Source organism: Triticum aestivum, chromosome 6D (assembly GCF_018294505.1).
Source record: "Triticum aestivum cultivar Chinese Spring chromosome 6D, IWGSC CS RefSeq v2.1, whole genome shotgun sequence".
Lineage (NCBI taxonomy): Eukaryota > Viridiplantae > Streptophyta > Magnoliopsida > Poales > Poaceae > Triticum > Triticum aestivum.
In genome coordinates this window covers 3270950-3284557 of record NC_057811.1, presented here as the reverse complement: position 1 = coordinate 3284557, position 13608 = coordinate 3270950, and the positions used below count along the sequence as shown (strand labels likewise).

The 13608-nt window shown below is 42.7% G+C and overlaps 1 protein-coding gene across 1 annotated transcript; it reads right to left on the bottom strand.

Moving 5' to 3' along the window:
- Nucleotides 1–1125: 1125 nt before the first annotated feature.
- LOC123140666 (T-complex protein 1 subunit theta) lies at nt 1126–12809 on the bottom strand. The gene is made up of 14 exons (XM_044559951.1): nt 12451–12809; nt 11823–12085; nt 11575–11721; nt 11302–11463; nt 10499–10572; nt 10228–10365; nt 9951–10023; nt 9794–9871; nt 9596–9718; nt 9386–9480; nt 8762–8971; nt 8398–8455; nt 8267–8312; nt 1126–1337 (listed from the first exon to the last, which is right to left on the bottom strand). Exons 1-14 carry the CDS (start codon nt 12605–12607, stop codon nt 1204–1206), a joined length of 1758 nt encoding a protein of 585 aa, XP_044415886.1. The 5' UTR covers nt 12608–12809; the 3' UTR covers nt 1126–1203.
- Nucleotides 12810–13608: the final 799 nt, after the last annotated feature.

Here is a 13608-nt window from a genome sequence, read left to right as displayed (position 1 = left end):
AGGCGAAGATAGTGACTTTTCCACAGCAAGGAAAAATCGACAAAACCCAGAATGCTCATTTTCAAAAGGAAAAGGGCCATGGGCCAGAAGCTTGGGCCAGGGGGTGGCCTGTCGGGACACACTTCATGCCTACGCGCCCCAGACCTAGGACGCTTGGAGGAGGCATGTGGGGCCCACACAACTTCCCTGGTTGCCTCACCGGGGCCGAAGATCTTATATTTACCTAAATCTCCGTGGTAAATTGTATTGCATTGTTTTGATGCCGTGGCGGCAGTGAACACCATCTCTCGAGTCCTTATTAATTAGGCCGGATATCCACACGTCCTCCGACTAGGGGAATTCTAATTTTTGTCGTCATCAACACCAAGGCATCGTGGGAATCATTTTCATTCACTCCATCATCACTGTCTCCAACAAAATCCTACTCCAATCTCCATGTCGATCTTCATCTCTGCACAACTGTTATTTTTTTCATGTACAGGGCCGTTAAATTGTATACTATCCTTTTCTGGCTAGATGGACTATACACGAAAGCTAAAAAGATCAGGGGTATTGATGTGTAATCAAAGTACATATTTTGAGCAACTGCATGGTCTCCTCTTTGAAATCACACGTAAAAAAATCGTCAAATATTGATCTACCATCTCTGTTGGTCGAGAGGATACATCCTAAAGTCTTCTCTTAGATGAGATGCCTATCACAAATACAATAAGTTCCAGTGTAGAATAATCAAGGATAAGCCAAGAACATGTAACCTACCACTAACCACGACTTCATGCACCTATTATTTTAGGTAATTAAACGATGTACCATGAAGTCCACTGCCATAAATGTAAAATGCATTGTTGGCGCCTAAATGACTATTATAATGGGTGATGTGTTGTGCATATAGAATTCTGTAACTTGTCTTTTTTGGGACACAACAACCAACTACTACATCATCCACACACTTTTTTACAAGTTGTGATGGCGATTGGCGCCCACTTGTCATTTGTTATAAGCCATCTTTCCATAATTGCATAGTGGCAAGCTGTTCAGATCTGGTTTCTTAGTGTAAAACACTAATGTAACCATGTGTAGGGATAATTTGATGAGATGAATGGTATGCTAGTTGGCAGCAGCTAGTGAGTAATAATATGAATTCTTTTCTGTTTGCAAAATAGTAATAACATGAGCCTAATATGCCAACGTGTTGACTTATAATTAGCCCTGTTCGTCCTTGCATACCGTTGCCGCTGTACCAAGTTCTCCTTGGCGAGAAACTACAACATCCACATTAATTTTCGACATTCCATTCGGAGACATGATCCAATTCTCCACCAGGTTGGTACAGGGATCTGCAAAATTCAGCGATGGAGCTTGTCAGAAAATAATGTGTTAAAACTGGCAAACACGCAACCCCAGCGCTCGCGAATGATATTGGGTCAGCCTATTTGGGCTTTTCCCCACCAGTTTTGGGAAGGTTGATTCTACAACCTCAATTTGTTTCTATGTTTCTTTTTCCTGGTTTTACCAGTTATTCTTGCAGTTTTATTTTTCGTTTTTTGCTTCTTGTTTTTTATTTTTTATTTTTATCAAATCCAAGAATATTTTTGAATTTACGCACATTTTATGTGATCCAGGAACATTTTTCAAAGTTATAACATTTGTTTGTGATTCAGAACTTTTTGTAAGTTTGGTATGAATTGTTTTAATTGAAATGTTTTTCAATCCAAAGAACATTTTTGTAAAGTGGGGACTTTTCTTTGAAATTCAGTAACATTTTGAGTTTATGATTATTTAATAAAATTCAACTTATTGTAATTCGTGAACCTTTTTAAAATTGTCGATTTTTTAGAACAATTGTAAACTATTCTAAAACTTCTGACGATTTTTAAATTTAAAATTATTTTTCAAATTCATGACGATATTTCAATATTTAGTAACCATTTTTTTAATTTTTTTAGTACTAAAATTAAAATAAAAGATAAAAATGAAATGGACGAAAATGAATTAAAAGAAGGGACCCACCCTCGCACTGGGCCGTCCCAAAGCGAGCAGGGGTGTGGCGTTTGGTCACTCCCCACCGCGGGAGAACTCCTGGCGAGCGGGCAGCAAGCGATCAACTAAACCCTCCGTGTTGGGCCGGCTCGCATGGGACAATGCTTATTTCCGAGTTGTTCTGACCATGGAAATAAACATTCCGCAGCCCATGTCTCTTCCTTTGCATGCCATAGTCAGCTGTTGCCACGAAATCACCAATTAAGGGGTACCTTGTGCATCACTTGTCACAACCTGTGAGTTTTCTATTTTTTTTCGTAAATTCGTTTATTCAAAATATTTTATCTGTTAAACTGTGCGTTCAAATCAGGAACCATTTCCACCGTAGCATTTCTAGCGTCGAGGTCTACGAATCTAGATGCCATCTTAATAAGTATGAACGAACTTTCATTTACAAAAAAAAGACGGATGAAAAAAAACGCGTCGGAAGCACCAAATTTTTTTTTTCCCAGAAAAAACTTTTGATCTATTTATCATAAAAAATGATAGTACAACGAACATTAGAAATAATAAAAATTACATCATTATTCGTAGACCACCTAGCCATCATTGTAAGCACAAAAGCGAGCCGAAGACGCGCCGCTGTCTTCACCCCTCCCTCGTCGGAGCCGGGCAAACCTTGTTATAGTAGACAGTCGGGATGTCGTCGTGCTAAGGCCCCAAAGAACCAACACACCAGAACAACAGCCGCCGCCGATGAAGAGTGTAGATCAGAAGGATCCAACATGAAGACACAAGAATATAGACGAACGACGAAAGGATCCAAGCAATTCCACCAAAGACAAATCCGCCGGAGACACACCTCCACACATCCACCGACGATGCTAGACGCATTAACGGAACGTGGACTAGGCGGGGAGACCTTTATTGCATCTTCAGGTAGCCACTGTCGTCTCACCTTCCTGAGCAGGACACAAACCCTAACAAAACTCACAAAAATATCTAAAATGGATCCCTCTCATCGGAAAGGGCCGGGATCCACTCCGCCCCCATGGCCCTAAGCCCACCAGAGATGGGGTGGACCAGTGACGGTGCCAGCGGGAGGTAGTGGAACCCTAGATTTTGGGGAAGGCGGCGGCTTGGTCGACCAGAAAGAGGTCCCTGGAAGCACGATTTTATTCCAACATTTTCCCTTTCTAAGGGGCCACAACTATTTCTCTTGCGGGAGCAAATCTGTGCCTTCGTGCGAAGCAAATCTATGCCTCCCGTGAAAGAAAAAATCCTTCCTGTGAGGTGCGGTTGTGCCTCTCGCGGAAGTGAACCTGTGCTTCCACGAGAAGCAAATATGTGTCTTTCAAATGTAAAATTCATATTGGCTTGACAACATTGGCGAAGCTTCTGCAAGGTCGAGTGGGTTGTGGCCCTCCCAAGGCTGGAGCAAAAATATATTAATATATAGGCATGATGCCCAACTGGCCAGCTCACTAGTAGTGCACCCCACAACACCGCTGATAGAGCAATGCACATCAGCCTCGCAAACACACAGTCATTCCATGCAGCGGAGGTGCTCAGGACCAGCTGCCGCCAGCTGACTCATAGTGCAACCCCGACCGCCAGCCATGGAGAACATCAGTGCCTCCCTGCGACATAATTGAAGTTGAGGAAGATCAAATGGTATGGCTTTTTTTAAAGAATCGATATGGTTGACTAGGGGGGGGGGTCAATAGGAAACTACTAATTTTTAGCTCGTTTGATCAAATTATGTTTAGCAACAAATAGGTTTTCTAGATATGCAACTAGGTGAACAACCTAGATGATGCTAACAACAACAAAACAAGAAATCAAGCAAGGGATACAACACAATATTAGCTTGCACAAGGTAAAGGAAAGGGATAATCGCAAGTGAAGTCGAAGAAGATGAGAATATGTTACAGAAGTTCCTTCCCTTTAGGTGGAAGTACGTCTCCCTTGGTGCGCTGTGGAGGCACAATGCTCCCCAAGAAGCAAATAGGGCCACATTATTCTCCTCATGCCCTTGCACAATGCAAGAAGTCGTTATTCCACTAGTGGTGCCCCTGAAGGCGGTGACGGGACCTTTACAAACAAGATTGGTGCTCTCTCCACAACTTAATTGGAGCCTCCCAACACCATCACGAACCATCACCATAATGGATTGTGCCTCCCAGGTGACCTCTTCCGTCTAGGGTGCCAAAACACCCAAGAGTAATAAGATCCGCAACGTATTAGTGAAGGGAATCAAATTTCTCTCGATGGAAGTGTAGATCGGGACCCTCTAAAGCAAACCCTAGAAAATCAACAAGATTGGATGGCTAGGGAGAGAGATTGGGCGAAAATGAGCTTAGGGGCAACAATGAAGATTGGGGGAAAAGATGTAGGTCTTCTTCGGGTAGAAGGCCTCCTTGTATAGTGAGGGAACAAATGCAACCGTTTTCTGCCTGTAGACGTGCACAAGCAGCACTACCGCTCGGGGGGAGCGGTACTACCACTTGGCATGATGTTACCGGCCGGCGCATGCAAGTGGGTGAGCCACATGCGTGATAGTTTCGCTGGAGCGGTACTAAAGGCCCTACGAGCGGTACTACCGCTTTGTACTGCACAGCGCGGTGGTACCCGCCGTAGTGGAGATGGGTAGGGTGGTACTACCGCTTGGACGGGTACTAACGTGATCTACTTCCGCACAACTACCATGTATGCGAACACGAGTTTCGAGAGGCAATAAATGAGCAGCAGTAGTGCCAGCGGTGGAAGGAGTTGTAGTACCGCACTATGCGGTACTACCTCCCTTTCACGCGCAGTACTACCTCCCTTTCACCCGCGGTACTACCGCTTAAAGCGGTATAACCGTTCTATACCACCGCCGTACCACCGTGAAAACGGGGAGGGCAACAGAAGCTCAAAACTAAGCGGAGGAAGCCGCAATACTCGACTGTGTGGTAGTACCACATGAGGCGGTACTACCACTGAGGTGCCACCAGGACAAGGTCTCAACTCTCACACCATATGTAACATAGGCATCATATGTCCCACACCATATGACAAGGTCTCAGGTCTCACACCAAATCAAAGCAAACTAAGATAAAGAGTTCACGAGGATAAAACACAAGGCAAATAAGGCAAGCTTGTGACTCGGCAACTCCCCTAGAAAAGCAAATGCAAATCCTCGGTCCTAACCTCTCCCCCTTTGGCATCGAGACACCAAAAAAAGGCAAAGAGGAGCTAAACAGCCTGAGGTGGTAGTCCTAGTCCTCATCCTCCTCCTTAAGGGATTCCTCCAAGTCCCCGTTACTGGCCTCCTAGTGCTTCTCCATGATATCATCATCCTCATCAGTGGAACCAGGAAAAGCAAACGTCGCGGCGTTTGAGTTGTTGGAGTGAGTCCACTTGTTTTTCTTCCCAATCCAGGACTCCTCTTAAGTGATCTTCTCAGACCCACTCTGCACCTCCAGATGCATGTGCCATGATCTGATGTTGCCTAGCTGTCTTCTCTACCACATGAGCTTTGTACAGCTTCTTCTGTGTGTTCATCTAAAAGGAAAAGAGCCTCCTCACCTTCTTCTTGAGCTTGGCAGCCAAGTAGGCTTGTAGGATCAGAAGTATGTCTAGAGGGGGGGGGGGAGGCTATTAGACTATACTTGACCAAATAAAAATTTATTATTTTCCCAATTTTAGTTGTAGGTAAGTTTTAGCAAACCTACCAAGTCAAGTACGCCATACACATGCAAGTCTAAGAGTTGTGCAGCAGAAAGTAAATACTTTGCATATGAATTTAAAGGAGGGATTGGAGATTTCAAACTCAATGAAGACACGATTATTTTTGGCGTGGTTCTGATAAGTGGTGCTATCGTACATCCACGCTGATGAAGACTTCAACCCACGGAGGATGACAGTTGCGCGATTCCACGAAGGACTCCAGCCATGAAGGGTCCACGAAGAAGCAACCTTGTCTATTCCACCATGGCTTCCGTCAATGAAGGACTAGCCTTACTCGGTTAGATCATCATGAAGTAGGTGATCTCCTTGCCCTTACAAACTCCTTGGTTCAACTCCACAATCTTGAAGGCTCCCAGGTGACACCTAACCAATCTAGAAGACACCACTCTCCAAAAGGTAATAGATGGTGTTATTGATGATGAACTCCTTACTCTTGTCTTCAAATGATAGTCTCCCCAACACTCAAACACTCTCTCACAAATTTGGCTTTGGTAGGAGAGAGGATTGAATGAAAAGCAACTTGGGGAAAGCTAGAAATCAGGTTCAAATGATTGGATTGGAATCACTTGATCTCAACATATGAGTAGGTGGTTCTCTTTTCAAAAAATGACTACTGGAGGTTGTGGTTTGTTCTGATGGTTCTCTCTTGAGAGTTGGTGGTGGTGGAGAGGTACAAATAGGCAACACAAATAATCCAACCATTACAAGCCTTTGACCGAACTTGATGACATCGGCATGAGAATCTCAGTGAGACCGACTAGTGTAATATTGCAATGCGTGCTTGCGCGTCAACGCATGCATATGTGTGTCAACGTACTCAATAATCAAAGACAGTCTTAAAAACGCATTAGACCCTATATATATGGATGGAGGAAGTGCTGCGACGGGTAAGAGACGATGATGCCAACAATGCAAACACATTGTTCAGCAGCACTCTGCAAAATGTCATCCTTCCGAGCAAACAGATATCTTAATTAAAGGCGAATGCATTTTAGAAACATCAGTATGATTCCTAATCTTTCAAGACCAGCTTTGGTTCACATAAAAAACTGGACAAGCAAGTCTCTCTAGTTATCATGTGATACACAGTACCACAAAAGGAACTCATAAATCCACCAGGGAGAGATCAGCTAAAGCATCTACCCACCACCAACCGTGGAACCCATGCACCCAGAATCTTTTACTCGAATCCAATCTAGATAAGATGAAACACCGGAAACTGGAGTGCACAGACAAACTAATCTTCATCCCACTACTAAGAAAAGGCTACTAATGGCGCACCAGGGAGTGCGCCATTAGTATATCTGATGGGGCGCCATTACTATCTGATTTACTAATGGCGCACCACATAGAAGTGCGCCATTACTAACATTTTTTTTCAAATTTTCTTCAGAATTTTTTTTTCAATTTTTTTTCTTAATCTCGGGTCAATATGCTTAATCTCAAGTCAAATCGCACTAAGTGGTCAAACTTTTCAGAAGGTCACCCATCCTCACACTACTCCAGCCCGAGCACGCTTAACTTCGCAGTTCTATCCAACCCCAGCACCACCTCACTTAACAGGCACTTATTGATATATCTATCATATCAATCCTATTAAACCTTGTTGATGTCTGGGACGTTGTTCATGTTCATGAGTATGATGAAATTTTGAAAAATATTTCAAACTTCCCGGTCATATTACGTATCATTTTTTGAAAAAAAATTCCAAAAAAAAGTTCAAAACCATTTTTTTTTCTGTTACTAGTGGCGCACCATTGAATTTTTTTCCATCTTTTCCCCTCTAGATCTTAAAAGCCCCGTAACTTTTTTTCTGTTAGGTATTTGAGGATTTTGTAAATGTTTAACGGAGTTCCCTAGTTAAATTCGGATGTAACTTTTCGAGTAGATGATTTTTCATATAAAAAACTTTTTTATCCGAGTTCGTATGCAAAAGTTATGCCCATTTTACAAATTCCAGAGAGATTTTGCAAATAAAGTCGAAATTCATATTTGTAAATTTTCCCAACAAGTAGACCACATATCACATGGGAAACTTATTATTTTTTATTTTTTTGACATTTCCATTATTTTCTTTTACTTTTTTTAAAACTGAAAAGGCGGTCGGGGGGGTGCATTCGATAGATTTTTTTGGGCCAAGTTAGTAATGGCGCACCGTGGGAGTGGTGCGCCATTACTAGTTCAACTAGTAATGGCGCACCACACACGGTGCGCCATTACTAGTTTTGAAAAAAAAGGGTGCATTCGGTGGATTTTTTGGGCCAAGTTAGTAATGGCGCACCGTGTGAGTGGTGCGCCATTACTAGTATAAAAAAATTTGAAAAAAATTACTAGTGGCGCACCGTGGATGTGGTGCGCCATTACTAATTTTGAAAAAAAAAAAATTTTGTTACTAGTGGCGCATCATGGATGTGGTGCGCTATTAGTATTTGGACACTAATGACGTACCAACACATGGTGCGCCATTAGTATATAGTAGTGGCGCACCACATGTGTGGTGCGCCATTAATGTCAATATTATTTATAGTCCTTTTCCTAGTAGTGTCCATACCACCTTGTTTGGGGGGCCGCGGACCTCCTGCTGGCTTTGCCATGATGATCTGTGTTCCACATAGGTATTAGCATATGAATAAACGACGGTAGTTTTATGCATATGAAGATGACATGAAAGATTGATAATCCTACCTGGTCAACCCGTAGTACAGTACATACAACATCTGCTGAGTATTTTAGAGCGAAGGACCTGATTGAAGGGAAAAAGGTTAAGTGGGACATAACAACCTATGTACGCACTTTAAAATTTTAAATACACAAATTAATATATATTTTGTGGAATAAATACACAAATTAATAAACAGGGCATGAAAGCACGGAAAATATAGATGACAACAGAAATTATTGAACTGGGTATGAAAAAGAACAGATTATGTGCAAGGCACCTTGACGTAGCATTTTCGTGGTATCAAGGACAACAGCATAATCAGATATTGTGAAAGCTTCTAGAAGGATTTCCAAACCTATTGACAAGTAGATGCTGAGTAAGGCTTACTTTGTAATGTAGAGGTCCCATATTTTCATAATTGACGCATCCTTGCAAGCACCTTCCTTCAAGTCAATGCCAACTTTCACATTGCCAGCAGCATGCTCAGCATAGAGGGAAGATATTATCTCCATTGCACCAAGTCCAGCATTTTCAGAAAGTGTTCTTGGAACCATTTCAAAACTTTCACCAAATTTTGCAATGGCATACTGATCCAACCTGCATAATTGACCAACAACAGATAGTGTAAATTAGGAAAAGATTAATAAGTAATATTCGGTTTCATAAACCAACTACCAAAACTGATTATAGCAGGAACATGGTTCACATATCAAATATGTCCGAGTCCTGCAGAGGAACGGAACTCTAACAAATAATACAAACAAATGCTTTTATTAATAGAAAATTCTAGATACCACTCCATCTATCCTTATATCCCAATAAACACCAGGACAAGATGCACAATAGGATATGTATATTTATTGCCACTGTACTGGAAATGCATGAGACAATAAAATTTGCGCAGTTGAAGGTGGTTAATCAACAGAACTATCATTTGTAACCTCATGTTTCATATGTGCTCTTTTACATGTATATATGAAATTTATTTGTCTCCCAATCAAATATAGTTACCCTGTTTCCTTCAGAGAAAACTGCTTCAATTTCTTTGCTAGTTCTACTTCTGTTGCAGCATCTCCAGGAATAATCCGACTGTCCCTGCACATACACTGGTATAAACACCAACACCAACAGTTATATTACATTTCACAAATCAGACAATAATGTAGCGTGAATAATGCAAAAATGCAAGGAGATTGGTTTCCACCTACATCACATACATACCTTGTACGTGTTTACTCCATCATCAACAGCTCTTTCAAGATCATCTAATATACTATCAGTACTGCCTCGCAAGACAAAAGTAGCCACTGAATTTCCACCTCCTTCATTTTGGACAACAGTCACCTACAGAGCAAAGCAGATATGTTGAGAAAGCACAAAGTGATGTTACTCGAGGAATCATGAAGGCATGAAACATACTGGAGCACCGCCAATTTCTTCCACCGAAACAGAGTCTGCATATCCTAATTCGCCCGCATTTGGCCAGCTAAGCTTCAACTGTTTTTTATAAAGCACATGGCATCAGAATAAAGTTATTATTACTATTAAATAAAGAGTTTTGGAACCCAGAAATTACAAGTGCTACAGCCCCAGTAGTACGGCACAATCTCCGAAGCTCAAACTTTGAGCTGACTTTCAGAACCATTAGCCTGTAAACCATAATATCTATAATTAGAAGTATCAGTTGTAAAGCAGGATCAAATCATGGTACAATAAAAATAAACCTATATTTGAGATGTTTTCCACTATTACAACCTCCAATTAATGGTTATCTTAAAATGTAGAAATAAGTTTCACAAGATAAAACTATCCTAAACCAAGATGACAGTTCATATGATAAGCGAAATACCGACTTGTAACGTTCACAAAAATGCAATGCCATATCGCCAACTGCTGCTCCACTGACAATGACCTTGGCACCTGAATCAGCCACAGATTTGATAAGCTCCTCCACCTTTGCTTCCTCAGTTTTAGCATAGTTTTCAAGCTGCACAACATCGCAAGCATGTGCATTATAAGGTTACTACACATGTTTGCAAGACATAAGTAAACTACGTATAATCCTTTCTGAGTGCAGTGAACCAGCAAAGCATACAAACAAAACATAACAATGAACATAGGTGCTCAGCAGAATGTATAAGAACAGTTCCCTTCGTTTCAGTTGCAGAAGTGTCAACACCACCAGCAAATACCGCAACCTAAACGATAGAAAACAAATTAGAAAAATATCAGGAACCCCCAAAAAATATGATAAAATACGAAACATGCATAAAAGGGGTGTTACAGAAAATAAATATTACAATGCATGAACTTTGGTTAACAGAAAAGCATAATAGGACTGCATCATGGTACAATGGTATAACAGTTGGATTCTACAATGAATCGATTCACGAAGACGCAGTTGGAATTGGAGATTTCAAGAATGATTCAATGCTATTTAAGCGTACACTAAACAACAGTCCATGGTCAAAACAGAGCATAAGCCATAATGATTGCCTCTGTATGCCAAAATTTTCATAGAAGCCATCCAGGATGGTTCATAGGGTTGCTATCAGTAAAACTTACTCCCTCCGTCCCATAATGTAAGACGTTTTTTGACACTAGACTAGTGTTAAAAAACGTCTTACATTATGGGACGGAGGGAGTAACTACCGAAGACCAACTAAGCTTCAGTGTTCATTAATAAGATGGATATCATATAACTGAATGCAGTATCATCATAACTCAAAGAAAAACTTGAGAAAGGTTCAATTTTGAGTTACAGAGTACAGAAGGAGATTGGTTGTTAGGAAGTGGCAGCACCTATGCTGCATTAGTACTCTACAATGTGGGAATTGTTTATACATAAGAAAATGCATTGTTGTGAGTAAAATAGAGATACACAGATTATTGACAAAAGCACACAAAGTGTACAATTTCGAGCTCACCATCACATTCTTCACTTTTGTTATGCTCCCAACTGCATCATTTTTCAGAACCATCCCACGGACTACCGAAGAATTGTGCAGGCTGCCTCCAACAAGCTTTGCCACTCTAACATTGTCAACATTGAAGTTAACCGGATTTTCTGGGCAAACTTGGATACAGGCCTGAAAAGCAATTATAAACAGATGAAACAGAACAACCCTTAGTGATATATAGTTCATGATGTGGAAAAATGCTTTGCTCTCGGGTAATTAAGGTGGCAAGAATTAGCCTACATCAGCGATAAGTGGACACAGCAAATCCTCCTGCCCAAAAATCTTGCTGGCAACAGCAGATTTCATCCTCAACACGACCTCCTCCTTGTTCCTTACATCCATATTTTCGGAACCTTTCTCAACTAGATCCTCCAAAATCCCAAGCGTCTGCACAATACAAAGATATGTAAAAGAAACGCAGGAGTTGCCCAGAATAATATATGTGAGAGGATGAATAATACAATGCCTAGTCATTGGACGGTAAATACCTTGTTAATGGCCTTGGTGTACCCAGTGATGATCTCACTTGGATGCAATCCCATCCTGATGAGCTCCTCGGCCTTGCCGAGCAGTTCACCCGCGAAAGATATGGTGAGGTTAGCTCCATCTCCAGTCTCCTCCTGTTGCGCCCTGGCAGCGAGCACCAGGAGCTTAGCAGCGGGGTGCTGGACCTCAAGCTCGTTCACGATTGTTGCAGCATCTTTCGTGATAAATTGCTTGTCCAGATGATTAATGACCATCTTATTCATTCCTAAAACAGAAACTAACTCCGTAGAAACTAACTCCGTTAAAAACCGACCATCAGCACAGGAACAACCCAACACAATCAGTCGATGTTACCCTGACAGCCAAACACAACTTCATTCAGCCCATCGTCTTAGATCAATGAGCTCCAGCTCTGGTCTCATCACCAGAATGAGCTCATCATTAATGGGCCCATAAAAAGAAAAGCTGTGGAGGTTCTCTGCATCTACCATCCTTACGAACTGTGAATCGCCGAAAAACGGGCCACACGCCAAGACCCTTAACCATTGCTAGGGCTAGACTAACAACCTCCGCCGGCATGCGACAACCAAACGGCGCCAAAGATGCATGGAACGAGAGAAGGGCACTCACCGTTGGGGCCGAGGGAGGTGCGGGTGATGGCGGAGAGCTCGCGGCCGGCGCCGATGTTCTGGAGGACGGCCTCGTCGAGGCCCGAGAGGTGCTTGTGCCCATCCTTGAGGATCGACTGGATCCTGTGCCCCCCGGGATTTGCGCCAAGGCTCACCATCGTTGGCAGCGGTGTTGCCGCAGGACGTACGCGGAGGCGATCTGGTGGTGGCCGGCGACCCGGCGTGGGGTGAGTAGAATCGGTAAAACCCTACGACGTGTGTGGCGGAGTGGAGGGACGGGACGGTTAGTTGAGATGAAGAGGCCATGAGGTGAGGGAAGAAGGTAGCCCTAGAAGCTGAAAAATTCGGCCTAGCTACTGAATGGGCTGATTCATAGGCCCGAGAGACAACATATCGTGGAGCTGGCCCGAACGGTAAAAATCTGCAAAGCTGAGAGCAAAAAATTACAGAAAGAAAATTGTGTGGAGGCAGCACAATGGTTTACTGAGAGGGACGAACAACAAAAAATTGTGTGGAGGCAGCTCAATGATATATGGTGGAGGCCGGTGTGGGGGTGAGGCGGGCCGGTAAAACCCTACGACGTGCGTGGCGGGCGTTGAGGGACAGACTGACAGGACGGTCAGTTGATAGAGGCCGCCCGGTTCTAGAAGATAGAAAGTTTTGGCCTAGTTGGTCCATTGGATGCATCTGAATGGTCTGATTTTTTGACCCGGGTGGAGACAACATATTGTGGGCTGGCCAGGACAGGCTTCGAACTCCACCTGTCCTAAAAAAAGCTTTGTTTTTTTTTGTTGAGAATGAGAAAAAACTTGCAATGCAATTCTACAGAAGTACAATGAATTACAGAAAGAAAATTGTGTGGGAGCAACTAATTGACGAGCGCTTCTTTGAAAGCCTCACAATGATAAGCGTTACTTGGCGCGCTCTTAGCCGTCGACCACGTGTCGCGCTCTGGGCGCTCCCTTCGGATTTTGAACTTTTTTATTTTCCGCACGTGTTTTCGACTTTTTAAACGGATTTTTTCTGGGTGACGTTTCGGTTTTCACCGGTCTTTTTCCTTCTGTGAGAGGCACGTTTTTGCTTCCGCGAGAGGCACGGCTGTGATTTCGTGAGAGGCATAGGCGTGCCTTTTCGGAAAGGGAAAAACCCGTGCTCCCGA

Coding starts and splice junctions, on each gene's coding strand:
- LOC123140666 (XM_044559951.1), bottom strand. CDS start 12,607: ATGGTGAGCCTTGGCGCAAATCCCGGGGGGCACAGGATCCAGTCGATC. Junction 10,366..10,498: donor GTTCTTATACATTCTGCTGA/GCACCTATGTTC, acceptor TTGCGATGTTGT/GCAGCTTGAAAACTATGCTA. Junction 9,481..9,595: donor ATGGAGTAAACACGTACAAG/GTATGTATGTGA, acceptor TGTTTATACCAG/TGTATGTGCAGGGACAGTCG.